Source organism: Silurus meridionalis, chromosome 18 (genome assembly GCF_014805685.1).
Source record: "Silurus meridionalis isolate SWU-2019-XX chromosome 18, ASM1480568v1, whole genome shotgun sequence".
Lineage (NCBI taxonomy): Eukaryota > Metazoa > Chordata > Actinopteri > Siluriformes > Siluridae > Silurus > Silurus meridionalis.
This window is the reverse complement of record NC_060901.1, coordinates 20,777,405-20,801,584: the sequence shown is the minus strand read 5'-3', so window position 1 is coordinate 20,801,584 and position 24,180 is coordinate 20,777,405. Positions and strand designations below refer to the sequence as shown.

Genomic DNA, 24,180 nt, shown 5'->3' with positions numbered 1-24,180 from the left:
CTTTTACGCTGTGTAATTTCCTAACGTGAAAAAAGCCCCACACACAAACACAGACAAAAGAGTGATTATATGAGTTAGTGCTGTCCTGTGGACTACTGCAGGACTACGACTGGGTGAGACACATTTGTCCATCCTTAAACATCACCACAACATCTCCCCCTCTCGCTCCCTCTCTCCTCTTTTTCTCTCTTACTCTATACGTCCTTATAAACCGTGCTCCAATTTACAGCCCAAACACTAAATACTGTACAAATAGCACACAGAGAGAGAGAGAGAGAGAGAGAGAGAGAGAGAAGGAGAAGGAGAAAAAGAGAAAAAAGATAGAGAGAGAATGAGGGAAAAATTGAAAACGTATAAGGGAGTGTGGAGGGAAAAATAAAAGGATTAAAGGAAAAAAGAAAATAAGTAAGAGAAGGTGGAAAACTTTACTAATAAAAAGAAAAAAAGAGAGAGAGAGAGAGAGAGCGCGAGAGAGAGAGAGAGAGAAAGAAGAAAATAAAAAAAGAGAGTGATGAAAACACAAAGCTACAGCTCCCAGGATTGTCTCATCAGTTAAACCAAAAACAGTGTGAGAACATGATAAGAGAAGAAAGCAGGCAGCCCCATCACTAATTTCAAACACACACACTCACTTTAAGTGCAACACTGCCCCCTGGTGACAGTCTAGAGGACTGATGAATACATGTCTATTTATTTGTGAAACTGAACTCAACATGGAGCATGAAGACAAAAATATTCTTCAGAACGTTTTGAAATAATGACAGTGTAAACCGTAAGGACACCAAATGGGACTTTTTTTCATGTTTCCGCACGGACGTTTTTGACTGCCGGATTTTGGTGCGTCGGTAAAACAAACGCTCACCGATTCAAAATAGTTTTTCAGTATTTTTTTGTATTTAAGTAATGGAAGGACGTCATCATAAAAATGATAAAAAAATAAAAATAAAAAAAAAGAGTGCCGTTAAATATATAATAATATATTAATTATACAGACAGACTTTTACATGTTTAATATCCGAGTCTGCTCACCGGTGCCCCGGGTGGTAGATGGCTGCCGTGATGCCGTCACTGTAGTGGGTGGAGAACGTGAAGGTGTGACTTTCCTGGAAGCCCTGGTTGGTTCCGGTACTGAAAAGTCAAACACAGAAAAGACTTTTTACTTTAGCATCCTTTTAGAACTTGTTTCCATGATAATAAAATGCGTCAAACTGAACAAATTGCACTCTGAGATCCTGAAGCTCGTGGCCAGAAAAATACAAAAATGTATCAGATGCTAAATATCCAGTAGGTGGCGCAGCCGAGACTCGACTCGTCTCACTCCTTCAAACTAAAAAGCATTTTAAACATGGATTTAACCAAATAACCAGTAGGTGGCGCACCTAAGACTCGTCTCACTCCTCCACACTGAAAAGCATTTTAAACATGGAATTAACCAAATATCCAGTAGGTGGCGCACCTGAGACTGCCTGGTGATTGACAAGATGTTAAAAAAAATCACACTAAATGCCTGAAAATATGGGGACACCTGACAATAAGATTCTTCTTGAGCATCCCATTTCCACATTTAGTCTCCATTTGCTCTTATAATGATTTAATAACTTCTGGAAGATGTTCCTCTATTTTGTGGAGACACTTAGTAAAGTCAGGTACTGATGGTGGTGAGGAAGAAAGTGAGGAGGCCTGGGTTGGTGTTCTATTTCATCCCAAACAGGGTTTGAGCTCTATAGCAGGCCACTCATGATCTCAAGATCTTCCACACACACATCCAACCCATGGAAAGCAGATCCTCATGGAGCTCGATTTGGACACCTGACCATTAGATCAGCGTGGCTTCATTTTTAAACATCTTCCACATTTAGTCCACGTTCTCTCTTCAAAGTCTCAAATTTGGTTGCTTGGTAACATTTACCTGACCAGGTAGCTCTTCAGCTGACCGCTGTAAGTGATCACAAGAAGCTCTGCGGACCACTGGGTGCTCGCCGTGTACTCCAGGAAGATCAAGCCAGCGGCAGCGTAGCTGAAATCTCCGGGAAAGCTCACAGCCTGAGGGAAGAGACGAGAAAAACAAGACAGAAAAATCAAGCAGGTTCCTGGAGAGACGAGTGGAACGTTCAACATCTCACTACAGAGCTTCATCAATGAGCAATGAGCACTCTGACCCTGTGGTGGTGAATCATTAATCAACCGTATGTGAAGGTAAGGTGGAGAGAAGGAGAAGATCAGGAGGACAAAAGCAGATTGAGAGGATCAGGTGGAAAGAAGAAGAGGGAGAAGTTTAGGTAGAGAGAAGCAGAGGGAGAAGAGACGGAGAAGGTCGGGTAATGAGAAGGAGAAGATCAGGTGAAGAGAAGGAGATGGAGAAGATCAGGTGGAGAGAAGGAGAAGATCAGGTGAAGTAAAGGAGATGGAGAAAACCAGGTGGAAAGAATGAGAAGGGGAAAATCAGGTGGAGAGAAGGAGAAGGAGAAAATCAGGTGGAGAGAATGAGAAGATCGGGTGGAGAGAAGGAGAAGATCAGGTGGAGCTTACTGGAGGAATGATGAAGAGTTCGCTGCCCATCAGGTCGAAGACTCTGACGGTTCCTGTGCTGTCAGCGTATGCCAGGAGAGCGCAGTCGTGACTCCACGCCACCTTCCTCCACTGAGGAGACGAGTCCTTCGGTACTACAACACAATCACATCACACAGATTAGTGCAGGTGCAGAAGGACTAATAAACCTGCAACATTCAGAACATGTTCTCCTCAAGCTCTTCACAAAATATCCTCTGATCACCTAAGGGTTGAAAGTTAGCTAGATACACTACATGGTCAAAACGTTTGTGGACACCTGACCATTAGGTTGCTATGTTCTTCTTTTTGAACATCTCATTCCACATTTAGTCTCCATGCTCTCTGATTATAAGCTCCACTCTTCTGAAGAGATGTTCCTCTGAGACACTTAGTAAACTCAGGTACTTCATTACAGATTTGGGTCTCCTCCTGCATTCTGAGACGTCCTACATGATTGTGTAGGAACAGTTTGGAGAAGAAGAACACATGACTGGAAACGACAGGTGAACTGATTAGATCTCAGGACCTGAATAAGGAGAAGAAGATTATTTTGGGTCCTTCAAAGTTCCTTTAAATTCCTCTGGGCTCTTCATTTAAAGTTCCTCTGGGTTCTTCTAAGTTCTTCTGGGGACAGCGTGGATGTAAAACTCTAGCTGACATGTAATCAGTCAAACTGGGAGAAATCTTTTGCTGCACATTTCAGTGGAAAGCTGCAGAATCACCAGAAGGCCATCAGTTCTTCTCTGGAGGTGATGAACATTTTTTTTTCAAGACACCTTCAAAAAACGATTGTTTGAAGCTTCTGTGACTTTAATATTCTTCATCTACCGAAGAAATCCTGCAGCATTAATCACTACGGCGTCCTTGTTCACACGCGGGGTTCAGAACCTAATGATACGTCCTCCTCAAACACACACACACACACACGACAACGTGCTTCACGTTAACGCCTGGTGTAATTCTGGGGATCAGACAGGCCTGTAATCACTCGGGTGAAAAGCAGAGAATGAGATTCAGGAGTGAGAAGAAATGAAGCTGCACATGTTCCCTCGCTCCGGATCTGAGAGAAGATTGGATTCAAGGGTCATTAGAAGAACACGGAGAACCGAGGAGCAGTGACATGGCGGTCTCTAGGACCCAGCAAAAATTTGGGGTTCATACTGGAAATCTGCTTTACTCTGCACTCAAGTGATGAAAGAAGGGAGGACAAGAAGAAGAATATTAAAAAGAAGACTAGGAGGAGTAGAAGGAAGAAAAGACAAAGAGGAAAGAGTAGAAAGAAGAAGAGAAAGAAGGAGGACAAAAGGAGAATAGAAAGAAAGATAAGAAGGAGGTGAAAAGGGATGAGATGATAAAAAAAGTGAGGAGGATTCATTCGAAGAAGAAAAGAAAATGACTAAGAAGAAGTCAAAAAGAAGGAAGGGGAGGAAGGAAGGATGGAGGAAGGAAGGAGAAGCAGCCAAAGAAGAAAAAAAAAAAAAAAGAGAAGAAGAAGCAGGAGGTGAAAGAGGTGGAGGATTAGAAAAAAAAAAATCAGAGAAGTGGTAGAAGAAGAACAGAGGTGGAAAAGAAAGAATAGAAGATTAAGAAGCCGTAGGAGTCAGAGAAAGAAGGAGACGAAAAAACTAAAGATGGAGGAAAAAGAAGGCGGAGAAGAATAATAAAGGAGAAGAACGTTTTTTAGTTAAATGAAGAAGTAGTAGTAGATGAAGCAGACTCGGACTATTTCAACCTCTTGACGTTCCTCTGCAGTTCCTCTGGCTTCTGCTGTATGGAAACGGAACCTGAGGAACAGGACTCGTGTCTTCACGCGCCTCACTGAGGTGCACATCTAATGCAGTACAGGCTCCTGTTCGGTGGAGCGGTGAATCATGAGAAGTTCAATCAAACCCAGTGAGTGGTTCTTATCTCCACCGCAGTGCAGAAGCGGTGGGAAAAAACGCAAGCTTGCTGTTTCTATTCAGGATTTAAAAAAAATAAAATAAAATAAAAAAGAAAGAGGGAAAGAAGTGAGGGAGGTTCGATAACTGAGGATGAGTGATGATGCTTTCCACAGATAAATACCTGGAGAAGAAAAGAAGGAGCTCAGCAGAGACCATAAATCACATCTCCTCCACTAAAGCCTAATTAACGTAGAGCGAGCACTCAAACTAATCCGCCCAAGTGCACGTGACGAGAGCTGCGTGTAGGGGCTGGGGGGTCGTCGGCAGACGTACTCGTCATAAATCTGTGTTCGGTGAAAAGTGGAAGGAAGAAGATATATAAATAGAGAAGGGAGAATGTGCTGAGTCAGCGGTGATGATCTACTGCAATAAAAACCCCATCATGATTTACAGAGGAGACACACACACACACACACACACACACACACACACACACACCTACATCATACCATCACTAAATCCCTCACTTCACCTCTCCAGTCCGTCTCTCCATCATACTATCACTTCACCTCCTCTACATCTGATAAAACTCCCAACAACGTATGAAGATCTGCTTTCCATGGGTTTGATGTGTGTAGAAGATCTTGAGTGGCCTGCTATAGAGCTACATCCCTATTTGGGATGAAAGTGAACACCATCCCGGAGCTCCTCATTTCCATCAGTACCTGAATGAGAATCTCAGAATCTCCACAAAATCTAGAGGAGCACCAGAAGCCTGGAGCTCATTGGAGCAGACTAAAGTGGGTTGTATGTGTATGTAGGTGCAGACAGAAGCTCTTGGTGTTCATCTACCTTGACATTTCCCGATGACGGACCCGAAGTCGTCTCGAGCGGACCTGGACAGAGAGAGAGAGAAACATGTAAACACCATGGACCATCGCTGTGGATTTCTGGGATCTGATTGGTCAGAAGGTGCTGGAGAACGTTCTGGACGAGAAATCACGCGACACTTAACAGGTAAGGAGTCTCCAGTGCGAGTAAGATATCAAATTTAACGCACGAGATCTGAAGGGTTTCCTTTTGGATTCCGCAAGTTTGAGCATTCGGGTGCAAAAGTTTGTGCGCCCTTACCGATCACGTTCTTCGGGAGGCGAAACACTGAGAACGAGGTGCTTTGATTCCTTGCACTTTGGAACTCCAGTGCACCGTTTATGTTATATAGTCTTTAAAACACTTCTACGCGTCTCTGTAGGTTCTTCTAACGCTCTGAGAAACACCATGTAAACATCAGATCTGGAGCTGGTGTATGTAGAAGAGGGCAGATAGTCTGAGGGTAACTAAGATCTAGAAGGAGAAAGTATACTATTCTATACATGTGTATGTATGCTGAGAAGAACAGCGTCTACACTCGGAGATGAAGAAGATAAGTCACTTCACACCCCATCGCTCATCTGTTTTACCTTCTCGTTGATTGATTGTTTTTTGAGAAAAGCTGAGGGACAAAAAGGTGCTGAGACCAAAAGCTCTGACGATGGTAAGGTGAGAAACACGCGGATTCCTTCTACAGGGCAAAATGATCAGAGAGGGAGAAGGATTACCTTATTTCCACATACTGGTCCTGAACCACTGCCAGGAGCTTCCCATTACTGCAGAGAGAGAGAGAGAGAGAGAGAGAGAGAGAGAGAGAGAGAGAGGAGGAGAAAAAAAGAACAATGTGTTCACATATAGAAGATTCTTTTTCATCTGGGAAATAAATACCTCCAACAACAGAAAATCAAATTGTAAATGTCTGGGGCCGTCGCCATGGTAACGCCATGGTTACTTCCCGGATCTTGTTAGATATCGTTAAACTCTCTATCGCCAAAAGTATGTGGACACCTAACAATTTGATTGCTTTGTGCTTCTTCTTCTTCTCCATTTGCAAGTTCCACTCTACTGGGAAGATGTTCCACTAGATTTTCATGGAGATTTGTGAGATTCCATTCAGTCTCTGATGTAGGTGGAGCAAATCCGGCAGCCAAAGACGTCCTACACAGACTTTGTGGGAACAGTTCGGAGAAGAACTGGAGAAAGTCGGCTGTTCCGATACTTCTGAAAGCATTATTTTTACGAGTTGCTGCTGGGTGGAGCTACAACACAGTAATCTAGTCATATTTAGGGCTTTGAAAACAGAGGAATTGGCATCACCTTGCTAGCACTAGCTGCCAGTTGGTCTGCTTCGCTGCCAGGCTCACCAGGGCAGGGGGTAAAGACGAACTCGTGGGGCTGAAAAAATAAATAATAATATACGTCAATTATTTACGACTGATTTACACCATAACAGACGCCAACAGCTTGGGTCTGATTTGTATTTTATTTTGACGTGCTACGGTTGCGCGCACACACACACACACACACACTTTCTTGCCAAGACCTGTAACTCACCTGTACCAAAGGTAGTGCAGGAAGAATCTGAAAGGCCCTGAAACAAATTCAAAATTCAACATTCAAAACATTTTGTGATTTAATAATTTATGCATGAAAAGATTTAAAGTTGTTCCCAGGAGAACTGCGTTTTGGCATCATTACATTAATCAAGGAAATGAATGGAGGGAAACAGAAAGTGGTGCTCAGGTGTTCAGGTTACCTGTAACAGCCCTGGCTAGAACCCCGGAACTGTGCTCTTTTGATCCTCGTGCCTGCAAATAAACCACCCAGAGAACAACATCATAATGTTTATTTCCCTTGTTTACAAAAACAATCACAAATTTCCACTAAAAAAACAAAACAAAAACCAGTCAATGAGACTCAGCAGAAATTTCACCCGCATCCCAAATCACTCTTTTTCCCAAAACAGAGTGCACTAGACATAAAGCGGGCGCGGTTACTAACATACACGCTGTAGTGCACTTAAATAGGGAGCAGAAAGTCATTTGGGACGAAACCTTCCAAGTTCGACTACGTGGCCTCGATTGTTTGTTGTCAAATAAAAAAGGAATAATAAACACACGACAGCACGTGCGTTAAATGATAAATTATAGCAAACAAGAAGCAGTACAAACCTGCGTGTCTGTTTCCGGTGGCCATTCCGCGTTAATAAGCAAATCGTATAATATATTTTCCTCGTCATCTCCCGCTATACAATCCGCCGCCATCTTTAATCAAACGCACCTGCGCATGCGTCAAACTACGCGAGGTGCGAGATCTCAAGTCAGTCCGGACCGCTGTAATGCAGAAAGGGTTAATTATTATTGTTTTATTTTACTTTAGACATTAAAACTATAGTTGTTAATTCAATAGTTAATCATTCCACCTTATATTCAGAAACATTTTATTATCTCCATAAAAGATTTAGGAACTAAAGTTTGACGGTTGTGTGTTGTAAACGGACAAAATTCCAGACACTCTGGCTGCTTGTATTCTAGTTTGTTTTATTCGTATTTATTCCTTTATAAATCTGAAAGTTTTTATAAAATATTCACAGACATCATATTGTCTCTCCTTCACACATACACAGGAGAAAAAAGAAAACACATCTGGAACTAAAGTTCGGCGGTTGTGTGTTGCACACGGACATTTCTTTCAGACACTTTGACAGCTGTTAGAAGCAGGGCCGCGGCAGTGTACACGTCACTTCCGCTGTTGGTGTGTGGCTGTGATCATGGCTGCGTTCGGAGGTGAGGCTCCTGTTGTGTTGTTATTAATGTGTGTTAGATTAATACGTTATTACCGCGTGTCTGACTGTAAACGTGTGTTTATTTCTGTAGAAATGGGAGTGATGCCTGAAATCGCTCAGGCTGTTGAAGAAATGGACTGGCTGTGAGTTCTGTTACCTCAACTGTGTCCCGAAGTCCTGTCTGTCTGTCTGTCTGTCTGTCTGTCTGTCTGTCTGTCTGTCTCTCTCTCTCTCTCTCTCTCTCTGTGTGTGTGTGTGTGTGTGTGTGTGTGTGTGTGTGTGTGTGTGTGTTCACCTGTGTGAGTAATGATAATGGGCGAATCTGGATGGGACTGGAGTGGGGGAAGGGGGTGTAGTGTAGTAAAGGGTGTCTGTAGGCAGTTCAGAGGGTCTGATGGGGGGAACAAGAGTATGAGACTTGATGATGATGATGATGATGATTCTCTCTGACCTTCACCAGGCTTCCCACTGACATCCAAGCCGAGTCCATTCCCCTGATCCTCGGCGGAGGAGACGTTCTCATGGTGAGATGTAGTTTTATGTGTATATATGTATTTATTTCTCTTTTTTCTTCATCATCTTCTTTCCATTTCCATGACACACATACGTTGTTTCCCCGCAGGCCGCTGAGACAGGAAGTGGAAAAACCGGGGTAGGTTGAAAAACACGGTCTCTGTCTCTCTCACACACACACACACACACACACTTCGCTGTGTGTTTCACGGAAGGTTCACCTGACTTTTGCTTCTGTCTTCTTTTTTTGCAGGCCTTCAGCATCCCAGTGATCCAGATCGTGTACGAGACTCTGAAAGATCAGCAGGAGGGGAAGAAAGGTCGCAGTGCTGCCGTGAAGACCGGAGGAGCAGGTCAGCATGCGTCACGGGGCGATGAAGAGGTTTTATGGCTCGGGTGTCCACATACTTTTGCCTGACTGTATGACTTATCATGTATGTTTGTTTTTTATTTTTCAGTGTTTAATAAATGGCAGATGAACCCATACGACCGAAGCCCAGCGTTTGGTGGGTCATTAATTGATCTACACACACACACACACACACACAGCTATATTATACATGATTATAGATTAGGGTTACATTATGAAGTGTAATACAGTTTATACATTTCACACAGATTAAGACTATTAGGACTAGACATTCAATTTTGTCAAAAGTAATGGCACCCTCTGAACTCACCTAAATAGAAGTCATGTTGTGTCTCTAGCTATCGGGCCGGACGGGCTGTGCTGCCAGAGCAGAGAGTTTAAGGAGTGGCACGGCTGCAGGTCCACCCGGGCCGTGACTAAAGGTCAGAATGTGTGTGTGTGTGTGCGCTTTACCTGAGATCCAGGCTAAGATCATATATGTAATAAAGGTGTACGTTATACAAAAAAAACGCCAGAAATCATGATTTTTCTTTTCATTTAGGAAAGTATTACTATGAAGTCTCCTGCCATGACCAGGGCTTGTGCAGGATCGGCTGGTCCACCAGTCAGGCAGCTCTGGACCTGGGTACGAATAGAGCTGTGTGTCTCTGGAGCAGTTTATACACACACACACACACACACACACACACACACACAGACAGAGAGAGACAGAGAGAGACAGGTCACCTCTCTCTTTTGACCACGAGACATCCTCTAGCAACCACCTGGTGTCCCATAGCAACACCCTGGTATCCCTAGCAACCACCAGGAATCCCCTTAGCAACCATTAGGTATCCTATAGCAACACTGTAGTACTCACCAGGAATCCCATAGCTATACCCTAGCAACCACCGGGTCTTCCTTAGCAACACTCCAGTAACCCTAGCATTCACTGGGTTTCCCATAGCAACACCCTAATACCCACCAGGTTTCCCATAGCAACCACCAGGAATCCTGTAGCAACACCCCAGCGACCACCAGGTATCCCATAACAACACCCTAATACCCACCAGGTTTCCCATAGCGACCAACCAGGTATCCCATAGCAACACCATAATACCCCTAGGTTTCCCATAGCAACCACCAGGAATTCTGTAGCAACACCCCAGCGACCACCATGTATCCCATAGCAACACCGTAATACCCACCCGGGATCCCATAACAACACCTTAGCAACCACTAGGAATCCTAAAGCAATACCCTAGCAACCAGCTAGCAGCATTGACCAGCTGTAATAGTAACATCTTGATACCCACCAGGTGTCCCATAGCAACCAAGCAGAATTTACTGGTTGTAGTACCACAGCAACACCCTAGCAACCAGCTAGCTGTAAAACTATAGTAAACACAAAGCAACAAGTTAGTAGTCTTTGCTACCTTTATATAGCAACCAAACAGATTCCAACCACCAATCAGCAAGCAGACGAAGCTACATAAAGCATTTCTAACCTTTGTGTACAGTTGTATGATGACCCTCATTTACACACACAGGTACAGACAAGTTCGGGTTTGGCTTCGGAGGGACCGGGAAGAAGTCCCATAATAAACAGTTTGATAGTTATGGAGAGGTGAGTGATGCGTAAATGTTCATTACAGTGCAAAGTTCTGAACTCTTGCACTATCAACAATCCGTGTGTGTGTGTGTGTGTGTGTGTGTGTGTGTGTGTGTGTGTGTGGTCACAAAACAGGAGTTCACCATGCACGACACCATTGGCTGCTACATCGACCTTGAAAAAGGCCATATGTCCTTCTCCAAAAACGGTTTGTCTCTTCTTCATGACAATATCATGAAAATTATGGCACTAAAATAATTTTTTTCGAAATATTTTTTTACAAGTTTTGACATAAAAATCTCAGGGAACGATCTGGGCCTGGCGTTCGAGATTCCCAAGAACTTGATAAGTCAGCCGTTCTTCGCTTCCTGTGTGCTTAAGGTGAACAGAACACGGCCCTTTGATACCTGCTGTATAGTTTTGTATGCTCCAGTAATTAAATGTAACCCTGAACGGATAAATATATCCTTTAATATACTGTGTAAATGATGTTTTCCTGTGACGGTACATGCAGAATGCCGAACTGAAGTTCAATTTTGGTGGTGAACCTTTCAAAAACGCCCCCAAAGAGGGGTACATTGCTCTGGACAAGGCACCCGATGGCCACGTGGTCAAAACCACTCAGACTGGTGAGCTTCTCTGGGGTGTTTGGGACCGTGGAGGGGAGGGGGCATTGAGAGGGGGGCTGATTTTGAGGGTGGGGTGAGGGGTCTAAATGAGTGGGTGTAAGTTGGGTGATAGTCAGTGAATAGAACCTCTCATGTGTGCTATAGGGTAATGGGACACGTGTGTGTGTGTGTGTGTGTGTGTGTGTGTGTGTGTGTGTGTGTGTAGGCAGTGCCACAGTAAGTCAGGTCAAAACCAGCTCCAGTGCCCCTAAAGCTCTAATTGTGGAGCCGTCCAAAGAACTGGCTGAGCAGACCCTCAACAACGTCAACCAGTTCAAGAAATACGTGGAGAATCCCAAACTGCGGTAAGCACTAAAGCATCTGGCAACCACCAGAAACACCATGGAAACACTTCTAGCAACAACGTTAACTACTTTGCCAAACAACTAGCCCCTTGGTATCAGCCTAGCAGCTAGCTGTAATATTAGGTCAAGCACCTACCACCAGGAATACCTTGGTATATGCCTTTGCGGCTAACTCGGATTACATATCAATTACTTAGAAAGGCTCTAGAAACTACGTGGGGAAGTGTACAAATCATCTAGCAACAACAAGCAAAGTAAGTGAAATACCATAGCAACTGGGTAGCAACAACCAGGACCTAGAAAAAAACATTAAAATGAAATGGGGTACCCCATATCAACAACCGAGCAAATCATTACGGTTGTTGCTAGGGTCTTGCTAGGCAGTTGCTATGGTATTACACTTACTTAGCTTGCTGTTGCTAGGTGGTTTGTACGCTAGGTTTCCCCCAGCATCAGCCTACCAACAACAATCTTTAATGCAATGGGCAGAACCTTGTTGACCACCAGGAATACCCTTTCAAACGACCTCCTAGTAACACCCTAGGACTATCAATGCAACCGTCACCTGGCAACCAAATGGGATAGCTCAGCAACCACCTATCAACTGGCCAGGATAGCACAGAAACACCTTAGCAACTGTGTGAAATAACATGGAAACAATTGACAACACCCCAGCCGGGTGGTTTGATCACGTTTATGTTCTTGCAGTGAGTTGCTGATCATCGGAGGCGTGGCAGCAAAAGACCAGTTGTCTGTTTTGGAAAGCGGGGTGAGTGTGAATGTTCTGATTGTGCTGACAGTTGTCGAGGTGTGATGGTACACCAGCATGAGCAGTCTGAAAATTGCAACAATTTCTAGGTCTTGTTAATGAACTAGCAATTGTCAAACAATGTTCTCGCACTCTCGTTGTCAGGTTGATATCGTGGTTGGCACCCCCGGCAGGCTCGACGATCTCATATCCACTGGAAAACTCGATCTGTCCCAAGTCCGCTTCCTGGTTCTGGATGAATGCGTACGTAGATTTTCGCAAACCTCTCAACCCTAAATCCCCTCCAGTATTAATTCCCTTATTGTCTGGTTGCAGGACGGACTGCTTTCCGCTGGCTACACCGACTTCATCATGAGGGTCTACAGCAAAATCCCCCAGGTCACCTCGGATGGAAAGAGACTGCAGGTGCCTCCTTGTGGTGTTTTGTAGTGGTATATTGTTTTCAGTGTTGAAGACCAAGTGGCCTGAGTAGAATACGTTCTGCCGTAGGTGATCGTGTGCTCGGCGACCCTGCACTCGTTCGACGTGAAGAAGCTGTCAGAGAAGATCATGCACTTCCCTACGTGGGTGGACCTGAAAGGTGAAGACTCCGTGCCTGAGACGGTCCATCACGTGGTGGTGCCCGTCAGCCCGAAAACCGACAAGCTCTGGGAGAAGCTGGGAAAGAACCACATCCGGGTACACTTGTATTTCCATGATGTCTCCTAGAATACCATTTCAACCATCGAACAACACCCTAGCAACCTCTTAGCAACAACCCAACAAGACCAACTGTGATAGCATAGCAAACACCTAAAATAGCCATTAACTAGCGACACCTAGCAATCAGGTAGCTGTAATACTAAAGTAAACACCTGCAACCAACTGGAATTCTACAGCAACACTGTCAACCACTAAGAATACCGCACAACTACTCAACACCCTAGCAACCACCTTACCAACAACTAGAACTAAAACTGCAACCACCTATTAACAATCAAAAATGAGATGGCAATCAGCAGCTAGCTTTAATACAACCCCCTAACACCATAGCAACCACCCTAGCAACAATTATTAGGAATAAGATAGCAATCCCCTAGCAACTAATTGTAATACCATAGCAACAACAGGACTAAAGTGAGACTTTAGCAAACCAACCCTGGGGTACATTACACCATATAATCATATTTTTATAGAATTTTTTTTATAAATGTTTTGTTACAGACTGATGAAGTGCACGCGAAAGACAACACGAGACCTGGAGCAAACACTGCAGGTAAACATCTATTTGATTGGTCAGTTTAGCCGTCTTTGGAGCTCTGTTTCTTCTACGCTGATACTCTGATACTCTACTCTAGCCTTTATACATAAACCTCACCTTGGTCTACTGCTTCTGATTAGAGATGTGGTCAGAGGCGATCAAGATCCTGAAAGGGGAGTACACGATCCGTGCAATCAAGGAGCACAAGATGGACCAAGCCATCATCTTCTGCAGGACCAAGATCGACTGCGACAACATGGAGCAGTACCTGATCGCTCAAGGGGGAGGTGAACATGCAACGCCGGCACTGGCTTTTCAATACCTGCCCTGGTTTCTAGATTTATGTGGCTCATTCAGCTTGTCTCTTTTTTTTTTCAGGTCCTGATAAAAAAGGCCATCAGTTTTCATGTGTGTGTCTTCACGGAGACAGGAAGCCCAACGAGCGCAAATACAACTTGGAGCGGTTCAAGGTAATAATTACAGATCGATCGAAAGTGGATTTGTACTTGTTGATAACCGAATAATCAACCGAGTTTTTACAATAGATGCTGGTTAAAAAACACACAACACTCCATGTAAAATAATACTGAACCAAAAAAAAGGAAAAAACCCTGAATTGTGAAAATGCGCTTAATGACGCAAATGAATATTTGAATTATTAATATAATTCTATAAATAATAAATGATTAATTTTGTGTATATTATCAATATAATTAATAATACACGCCATATAGCGCTCTCTGTGCCGCGCACAGTCCCACACGTATAAACAAACAGCATGTGATGTCGGTGATTCGCCTCTAGAGGCCGCTCTCGGAATGACGGCGGAAAACCCGAACCCTTTAACCATTTGTTTATTTTTTTCTTCTGGTTAGTTTTCCATCTGATAAGTTGTGAAAATTGGCGCATGTGCAGAGTCTAAGGAACATTTCAAACCAAATTTGGGCCAATCAAAGCATGACATCTTCAGGACCATTCTTTTTACCAAATGTCTTTCCAGTGCCATCTACTGGTCAAAATGTAGAATAACTTAAAAATCATACCACCATCATTGCTTCTCCTCCAACTCCACATTTTGTCCACCAGATTTGGCTCTAGTCATCTCAACCCCTCGAAATCTAGACCTTTTCTCTTATATCGAGAGATTTCCATCATGAGCATCTCGATGCTTTCCCCTCAAAATCATTCCTCGCAGCTATAATTATTATAGTTCTTTTTTTTGTTTAAAGCAACAGCATGTCTGACTGTTCTTGATCTCGCCGTAGAAAAAGGATGTGAGGTTTCTGATCTGCACGGACGTAGCAGCCAGAGGAATCGACGTCCACGGCGTTCCGTACGGTAAGAACTCGTAGGTTGTGAAGGAATAGTTTCCGGTTCTCTAAACTGATTGGTCAGAAGGTACTGATGATTATAACAAGGCACTTAATACATTTTTTTTTTGTTTTACACATTTTTCTTTTTTCAGTCATTAACGTGACCTTGCCGGATGAGAAGCAGAATTACGTGCATCGGATCGGGAGAGTGGGCAGGGCGGAGAGGTTAACACGTCGCTGATTTATTTATTTATTTTTATTTATTATTTATTATAATATTTGTATATAATTCCGCTTTTTTTTTTTTTTTCTTTTTTCCCAAAGGATGGGTCTGGCCATTTCTCTAGTGGCAATGGAAAAGGAGAAGGTGTGTGTGTGTGTGTGTGTGTGTGTGATGGAATGGTGTATTCAGAACTTCAGAGGTGTGTAGGTGTGGTGTTTTTTTATTAATATGTTTGTGGGTGTGTGTGGGTGTGTGTGTGTAGGTATGGTATCACGTTTGCCCTAACAGAGGCCGGGGTTGCTATAACACCAGGTTAAAGGAGGAAGGAGGCTGCACTATATGGTACAACGAGAAAGAGGTGAGGAGCTCCAGATCAGGTGTAGCATTAGAATGGTCCAAGATCTCACACCTAGCTGTGGATCATCACCTGTATATCTTGGTCACTTTCCAGCATCGATCACTTAAAGCTGTTAACGTTAACATTGGAGTCTTATTTTGGTGTTTTCTTCTTGGTGTTCAGCTCCTGGGAGAAATCGAGGAACACCTGAAGTGCACCATCACTCAGTGTGAGCACGACATCAAAGTTCCCTTGGACGAGTTCGATGGCAAGGTTACTTACGGTCAGCGCCGAGCTGCTGCAGGTACGTAGATCCTCTTTAACGCTTTCAAAAGTATTCGGACACCCGTCTTTTCCCCCGCCCATGTGTTGCTTCTTCTTCTCCAAAATGTTCCCACAAAGTCAGAGGCACACGAGCATGAAATTTCTCCTTGGCTTGAATTAGGAGACCCGAACCCGTTCCAGCGTGACACAAAGTGCACAAAGTTAGCTCCATGAAGATCTGTTTTCCATGGATTGAAAGATGGTGTGAGAAGATCCTGAGTGGAGCATCTGCTATAGAGCTTTAACCCAATTTGAGATGAATGTGAACCCAATCCCAGGCCTGCTCACCTTCTTCCATACCTACATGAATACCCGACACAAAATCTAGTGGAACATCTTCTCAGAAGAGCTCATAATATGGAGACATAATGTGGAAGGGGATGTTCAAAAAGGAGCACATGGCGAGCAATCTTATGTTCAGGTGTCCACAAACCTTTGGCCATATCTTGTACAGATGTGTCTCTGATTCTGGATGTTCTCTCTCTCTCTCTCTCTCTCTCTCTCAGGTGGACTCTATAAGGGCCACGTGGATATTTTGGCCCCTACAGTACAGGAGCTGGCGAACCTGGAGCGAGAGGCTCAGACCTCCTTTCTGCAGCTCGGTTTTCTCCCTAATCAGCTCTTTAAAGCTTTCTGAGCTTCACTTCTTCACTACTTATGGTTTAATGACACATAATTAAAAGGAAATCATTACGAAATTATGAGTTTACTTTCACAGATGGTAAGAAAATGTTCCGTTTAATCACAATAAAACAGTTACATGCAAACTGTGGAGTGAAGGAAGTTCTTATTGTTCTGAAGGTGATGGTCTGAGAGGAAACGATGAAACAAATACAAAAAAAAGACAATTTTTTTTTTTTTTTAAAAAGCTTTAGTCTTATGAGCAAATAAAAATGGATGTGGGTGGGACTTTGGTTTCTGATGAAGGTAATATATTTATTTAATGTATATATTTTACATCATAATAGATCGTCATTAATATATTCATAAGAATTAAATTGTTTATTAATTTTATTTTAAGAATTAATCATAAATATAATTCTATAACAATAAACTAAAACTATTAGGGGTTTATTGGGGTGATATGATTTTTTTTTTAATGAATTATATTAATTATTAATTTTTATAATTATTACAAAATACAATTCTTATTTGACTTTTAGTTATTAATTAATTAAACTGGGTCGCCACACCCACTACAGCTTCTGCATTATTCAGAGCAATTCACTAACGACGACCTAAATGCTAATTTTTACTCATTAATATCCCAAACCCTTCTCATGTCTCAAATCCACCTGTTCCAACCCCTCTAGGGTTCAAAGAAATACCCCTACTGGGTCTGAATGCTCCAGTTCTGCCTGATTACGTCATTAGTGTGTAGTTCCTTGTGCTGTCCCTAGAGGTCTCTCTAACCCCAGAAATGGGAAGCATATTGACAATTCACTGAGCGCCATGCAGGACTTTCAGAGCAGCTTTAGATAATATATAAATATATATTTAAAAAAAAAACTCAGTGATGACATGAAGCTGTGATAGTCATTGGTGACCTGGTTCAGCTCGGCTCAGCTCGGCTCAGCTATGAACGACGCTGCCTGGTTACAGCTGTACACACTGTGCTCTGTAATTAAACCCAAAGCAGCAGTGTGGGTTTTAGGAACCTGCAATTCTGTACTAATCCATACACTTACACTCAGGAGACCACACACACACACACACACACACACACACACAGTTGTTCAGGTTCAAAACAGAGTATATCTGTATGAGAGCATCTATGCTCACAACAATGCAAATGATTTGGGGGAAAAAAAGTAAATTTTCGAATAGTCTGTGTGTTATGTAACGTACGTGTGTGTGTGTATAAGTGTGTGTATAAGTGTGCACGCCACTGCACTGTTGGCCTCATAAGAAGCTTTGGGAAGGGAGAAAATGGCTTGCAGCTGCTGCAGAGTGTGTGTGTGTGTGTGTGTGTGTGTGTGTGTGTGTGTGTGTGTGTGTGTGGTTTTTGAATGTACAGACTGTCGGACCAGTTGCGTTTAGAACTTTACGACCCTCAGCATGGCCTCCAGACCTTCAGCGTTTCACTGGCGTGTGTGTGTGTGTGTGTGTGTGTGTGAACTCCCACACCGTATAAAACACCAATCTATTAATCTGTAATGAATTCATTAAAGACTCGTTTAAAGGTGGGAATGAAGCTCACACTGTTCTAAACACTACAGAATGACCAAGCGTTAGCTGACACACGGGATCTGAATTCTTTGTTCTGATTGGTGGAAAAGGTCTCCCAGATTTTATAAGGTTCTACGTTCTATATAGCACGTATAGAACGTCTATGGATGCGAAGACCCAAACCTGTAACTCCAGCATGACAAAGCTTCTGGGCACAAATCCAGGACCATGAAGATCTGCTTTTCATGGGTTGGATGTGTGTGGGAGATCTTCAGTGGCCTGCTATAGAGCTCCAATCCTATTTGGATGAATGTGAACACCACCTTCACCTACATCACTTTACTCACACACTTGTGTCAGAAAAATGTAGCTTATTATATTCACAATTTGAGACTAAATGTGAAATGGGATCTGATGGTCAGGAGTCCACAAACCTCTGCCCACATTTTGCAGTTCGAGGAGGATCTTCAGGTGTAGACATGCATTCCTGAGACCTTCATCTACAACTCCCCTTGTCCTTTCTGACGCTACACTGATTTATGCTTTGATTGACAGATTCCTAAAAGGATGAGACAGGAAGTCCCGCCCACCAACCCACCAACCCACTTACCCCTGGGCCATTTCCTTTGCACCTGGCCTTGACGCCAGGGGTACGTCTGATCAAACGGAGGTGGAATTTCAGTTATCCGAGATCGTGATTGATTTAAAATGCAAAAGCATGCAAATAAACGAGCGGCACGATGATGGATGACGTTTCACTTGTTTACTCAATAAATCAGGAGAGGAGGAGGAAAAACACACATCCGCGTAGTCACGTGAACAGTGTCACACTGTTATTACAATCCTATAGCAAGGATAAAAAATATCAAACCGGTTCACTTTTTTAGTTCAGTCCTCACAACGTTACAATTACACACCCGCCTTCACACATTTATAGAGTGTGTTTTTTATTTTAAGGACATACAATTTAGATTTTATTGATTTTTTGTGTGTAATTTGTGCACAATTAATTTATTTTTTATTAGTTTTTACATGATGATTCATTATCAGATCATCTTTAAATGCAATTAGTTTTTAAACACAAATTCTTTTCAATGTGATTTTTTATGGAATTTAATGTAATTTTTAATGTGATTTTAAATGTGATTTTTAATGTGATTTAATGTGATTTTTAATGTGATTTAATGTGATTTGAAATATGATTTTTAATGTGATTTAATGTGATTTAATGTGATTTTTAATGTGATTTAATGTGAGTTTAAATATGATTTTTAATGTGATTTAATGTTATTTTAAATGTGATTTAATGTGATTTTAAATGATTTTTTTGTGTGATTTTAATGCAGTTTTGTTATATATAATATATATAATATATAATTTTACCCCATTTATTTATTATTATCGTGATTTTAACATTTCTTTCATCTTTTTTTTTACCGATAAAGTGCAGCACTGCATGTTTTCTCTCCACATTTTACACATAATCATGAACAATAAAAAAAACCCTAATGATCAGGTACGATACGGTCAAAAATATAATCAGTACGTCGCTCCTTACTTTTATCCTGTTATCAATTTTCACCCTGATGGGCGTGGTCTGTTCCAGGAAGACTCCGCCTTCTGCCACAGGTCACCAAAGTCATGGTGTGGTTCAGTCACAAGATCCCCAATCCATATAAAATCTATAGGAGATACTGAAAATCATCATCATCGTCATCATCATCAGCAAAACATATATAGAATAAAGAGATATCGGTTAGATTAGACTTTAATATCATCATCATCAAAATATAGAAATTAAAAAGATATGCGTCAGATTAGACATCATCATCATCATCATCATCATCATCATCACAGCCAGCACATATTAAAGGAATGTGTTAGATTAGATATTATATACATATAAAATGATCAGCAAAGCCCCCAGACTGAAGGGATACGATAGATTAGACATTGCGAAAACATACACAAAACAAAACGATATATGTTAGATTAGACATCATCAAAGCATACAAGTATATAGATTAAAAAGATGTGCTAGATTAGACATCATGCATTTCACTGGCTCTGTACTCTGCACAATGACAATTTAATCTAATCTAATATATACAGCTCCAGTGATGAGAACAGTCTGATCCGAGGTTGCATATTGAAGTGATGTGTATTAGACATGATCATCATCATCAGAACCTTTACAGATTGAAGAGAGACATGTTGGAGTCCTCTCCGCTGAAGCTTCAGGGTTGTCTGAACGAGACAGAGTCAGACAGTCTGATCTGAGGTGCACTCGGACGTCACGGACCAACCATGTTACAAACACACTGCTTTTTATCCTGTTGGAGTCGCGTGACTTCAGGGTTCGACGGGTGTGAAACCGCAGGTATTAATTGAATAGAAACGATACACTTGAGACACACCTGAATTGTGTGTGTGTGTGTGTGTGTGTGTGTGTGTGTTCTCTTTCTTCACACACGTGCACGTGTGTTTACAGATTTAAAAGCAGGCTCTAACGTGATACTGTGATGTCTAATAGTGTCGTTTTCTTTATGTGAATAAGCGTGCATGCATGCGTGTGTGTGTGTGTGTGTGTGCGTGTGTGTGTGTGTGTGTGTGTGTGTGTGTGTGTGTGTGTGGGGTGAAAGCTGAATGGGGAAAAAGAGAGTGTGAGTACTTTGAAGTATGCGTCTGCTCTGCTTCAGCTACGTAAAGCATCACGACTCCCTCGGGCCTGAAGCGTAAAATCAAAACGTAAATCAAACTGACAGGTGTGCACCACACACACACACACACACACACACACACACACACACACACACACACACACACACTCACACACACACACACACAGGTGATACTCTATCCTACTCTTTAGCCCACAAATGATATATATTTGAATTTAATTGGAGTTTATTATAAGAGCGAATGGAGATTTAATGTGGAACTGTTTCGATCAGAAGCACATTGAGGTGTCCATATACTTTTGTGGACCTGATCTTCTCAGACGCAGGAGAACGCTCCAGAGCAGTTATTTTCTGCTGCAGTATTAGGTGTTTTAATGCTTGTGGAAGCTCGTATGAAGACAAGTTCTGCTTAACTCCTTGCTCTGTGTCTTTTCTCGTTCCTCCTGGATAAAAAGAGCGCCTTAAAAGTTCTGCGTTCCTCCGCCGGAGCGATGAGACCAAAGAAAGAAAAGAGAAAGAGAAAGGAGGATAGAGGGGAGGAGAAGAGGGTGGGGGTCCGTGTAAATGCTACGCTCCTAAACTGCACCCACATTAAATAGAGTTTACTTAATGAGAGGTCTCTCTTTCTCTGTCTCTCTCTCACACACACACATACACACTCCGTTTCCATGCCCATGGGTGATATCGTCGAGCTGCCTTTGATCTAGTGCCAGAGCGAACAAAACACACCAGGGACAGGAAAAAAAAGAGCAAGAGAACACGAGAGAGCAGAGCGAGAGAGAGAGAGAGAGAGAGAGAGAGAGAGAGAGAGAGAGAGAGAGAGAGGGAGGTGTAGATGTTTCAGTTACTGTAAGTCTTTAAAAGACTACGTCCCTCTAGGGAGCAAACAACAGCATGGAGACGTGGTGGTGATTCAGCATGTGTGTGTGTGTGTGTGTGTGTGTGTGTGTGTGTGTGTGTGTAAGAAAAACGATTAACACAATTCAAGAAACGGGTGAAACGTACACCTGGATAAAACCCTATTCCAAAAGTATGTGGACACCCGACCATAAGCTCGCTATATTCACTCGTATAATGAGCTCCACTCTTCTGGGAAGATCTTCCACTAGATTCGTGAGATATCATTCACTCCTGTACTGAGTTGAGGAGGCCTCTGGTGGTGGTGGTGGTGGTGGTGGTCAAAATCTTCCACATGCATCCAACCTGTGGATCTTCACTTTTGCGTCAAGCTGGAACAGGTTTTCACGTTCACATGCAGTACGGGTGAAAAAAAAAAATCATGTGTCCGAATACTTTTGGGCGACCCGGTGGTATTCGCGTCCGATTCCTGGAATTGTAGTACGTAGCCACGCCCCCTTTACTCACCTGTCTTCTTTCGGATTTGCAGATGTGAGGACCACCCAGCTTTGAATTCCATACCTGAAGAGGGAGATGTTATTCTCATAAGCCGCTGCCTTCAACACCTCGGAGAACCTCCACTCTTCTGGGAAGCGTCCGAGCGATTTGCAATATATACAATTTTAAACATAATCGTGTTTACAAAAGTATTGGTACACCGACTTTTCTCACAAAATTGGAGGCGCACACATTTTTTCCCTCTTCACTTGGACTAGGAGACCCAAAACCTGTTCCATCATAGGCTGGAAGATCTCGAGTGGCCTGCTGTAAAGCTCACACCGTATTAAACACATTTTAGGATGAACTGAATTCCACAGCTGATCTACTCGTTATTAATCAGGGTTGTTTGAGGTGTCGAAAGCAGAGGTTTCATCCCCTCTCATCATTCTCTGTCTGGAGTGTGACCCTAAACCCAACACGAACTCTGACCTTTAACCAGCGGTTTTTTTCTTTGCCCAACATCAGAAATCCTACATTTGTGCATCTGTATATTATATATATATTAGCAAAACATAATTTTGCTTGTCGTTTTTTTTTTTTTATTCACGCAGTTTATTATTATAAACATTTGTGAACATCAACAGTTTACATTTTATAAACAATTTTTTAAATAAAAAAAAATGTAAAATTGTTATAATATTAATATAATATTTAATGCAAAAATAAAATATATAAAATTTAAAATAGAATAAAAAAATTGACTGCAAAACAATTATTATAATAATTAAATTAATAAAATTAATTCAATTAATTGAAATTTTTTTATTAAATACTTTACATTTCTTAAACCACATTTGGGTCATTAATTTTCTAAAGATATGATCTACTTGAATCTTCTACTTATTTCTGCAGACATTAACAAATGTCTTCATTCTCTTCGTCCGTCTCGGGATTTTCTGCTTGTAAGAGCGATTCTTGAAGTGCGAGACGGAGACTGAACTTACGGTCCGCCACTTAATACGTTCCTGAGGAAACACAGATTGTATTTCGGTTCCGCATGTTAAAAAATACACCCCTAATATATATATATATATATATATATATATATATATATATATATATATATATATATATATATATATATAATAAACAATGGAACAGTTTAGCTAATTATTTATTTTTTACAATATTTAATGATTCAAAACATCTTTTCAGGTGCACACTGATGCAGAATCGAGCCAAACCTCCACACACACACACACACACACACACACACACACACACACACACACACACACACACACACACACACAAACACACACAGACAGAGACTATGAGAGACAATTCAATACCCCGAGCTCTGGTTTCACCTATAACCTATAAGAAGCTGTGTTGTCTGGCCGTGTCAGGAAAAGAGGAATCGTCTGGCGCCTGACGGTGAACAGCTGCGTCCTTTCCCTAACCAGCAGCTCCTGTAGCTCACTCCACGGCTCGCGCTCACCCGGACACCCACGCTACGTCCCCGTAAACTCCTACAGGAGCAAACGATACCTCCACTCGGCAGGAGGAATATAAAAGGGGTCGAGGAAGAGAGGAAAATCTGCAATTTTATCTTCTGCTCTCACTTGAGGATGGGTTAGATGTGTGTGGAAGATCTTCCCTGGTCTCCTATAGAGCTCAAACCCTATTGGGATGAACGTGAACTCCACTTCAGATCTCCTCACCTCTTCCACACCTCCATCAATACCGAACTTTACAAAGTCACTGAATTCATTGTTACACAAATTTCCACAAAATCTAGTGGAACATCTTCCCAGAAGAGTGGAGCTTCTCATAAGAATGAATAGATTCTCAAAAAGGGACATAGCAATCTTCTGGTGGGGCGTCCACATACTTTTGGCCGTACCATGTGTGTGTGTGTGTGAGACGGGCCGTGAGAACATGTATTGGAAAGATGTCACATTGCACAATGCGAAGTGAAGAGTGTGTGTGTGTGTGTGTGTGTGTGTGTGTGTGTGTGTGTGTGTGTGTGTGTGTAAAGGTAAAGCGCTGCATTGTGTTGTGGGTTAAACAAGCACACAGATGTAGTGAAAGGACGTTTGCTAACAGGACTGATGAGTCACAGAGCGATTAGCTCTTGCACAACACTCTGACAAACCCATTAGCTGAACCAGAGGACATTCCAGGGGACAAATGAATCGTCTCGTGTCTTTTCTCGTCTCTTGTCGCCTCTTTTCTCATCACGTCGAAA

The 24,180-nt window shown here is 42.3% G+C and overlaps 2 protein-coding genes across 2 annotated transcripts in view; one reads left to right on the top strand and one right to left on the bottom strand.

Annotated features, from left to right (window-relative positions):
- The window catches only part of nbas (NBAS subunit of NRZ tethering complex), an 84,680-nt gene extending 77,047 nt beyond the window's left edge, over nt 1-7,633 (bottom strand). Inside the window, 9 exon segments of the mRNA XM_046872461.1 lie at nt 1,030-1,128; nt 1,910-2,043; nt 2,530-2,663; nt 5,286-5,329; nt 6,032-6,079; nt 6,621-6,698; nt 6,858-6,894; nt 7,060-7,111; nt 7,475-7,633. Coding sequence (XP_046728417.1) covers nt 1,030-1,128; nt 1,910-2,043; nt 2,530-2,663; nt 5,286-5,329; nt 6,032-6,079; nt 6,621-6,698; nt 6,858-6,894; nt 7,060-7,111; nt 7,475-7,567 — 719 coding nt within the window. The 5' untranslated portion in view covers nt 7,568-7,633.
- ddx1 (DEAD (Asp-Glu-Ala-Asp) box helicase 1) lies at nt 7,577-16,508 on the top strand. The gene is made up of 27 exons (XM_046872465.1): nt 7,577-7,652; nt 7,930-8,089; nt 8,180-8,231; nt 8,549-8,612; nt 8,711-8,740; nt 8,855-8,954; nt 9,060-9,107; nt 9,310-9,393; nt 9,513-9,596; nt 10,501-10,577; nt 10,698-10,770; nt 10,867-10,943; nt 11,077-11,191; nt 11,397-11,535; nt 12,244-12,304; nt 12,449-12,547; nt 12,620-12,709; nt 12,794-12,982; nt 13,508-13,559; nt 13,685-13,831; nt 13,923-14,014; nt 14,810-14,882; nt 15,010-15,082; nt 15,182-15,224; nt 15,343-15,438; nt 15,601-15,721; nt 16,248-16,508. The coding sequence occupies exons 2-27, from the start codon at nt 8,074-8,076 to the stop codon at nt 16,376-16,378; spliced, it is 2,226 nt and encodes a 741-aa protein (XP_046728421.1). The 5' UTR covers nt 7,577-7,652; nt 7,930-8,073; the 3' UTR covers nt 16,379-16,508.
- The last annotated feature ends 7,672 nt before the right edge of the window (nt 16,509-24,180 follow it).

Coding starts and splice junctions, on each gene's coding strand:
- ddx1 (XM_046872465.1), top strand. Junction 9,394..9,512: donor CACCCGGGCCGTGACTAAAG/GTCAGAATGTGT, acceptor CTTTTCATTTAG/GAAAGTATTACTATGAAGTC. Junction 10,771..10,866: donor TATGTCCTTCTCCAAAAACG/GTTTGTCTCTTC, acceptor TAAAAATCTCAG/GGAACGATCTGGGCCTGGCG.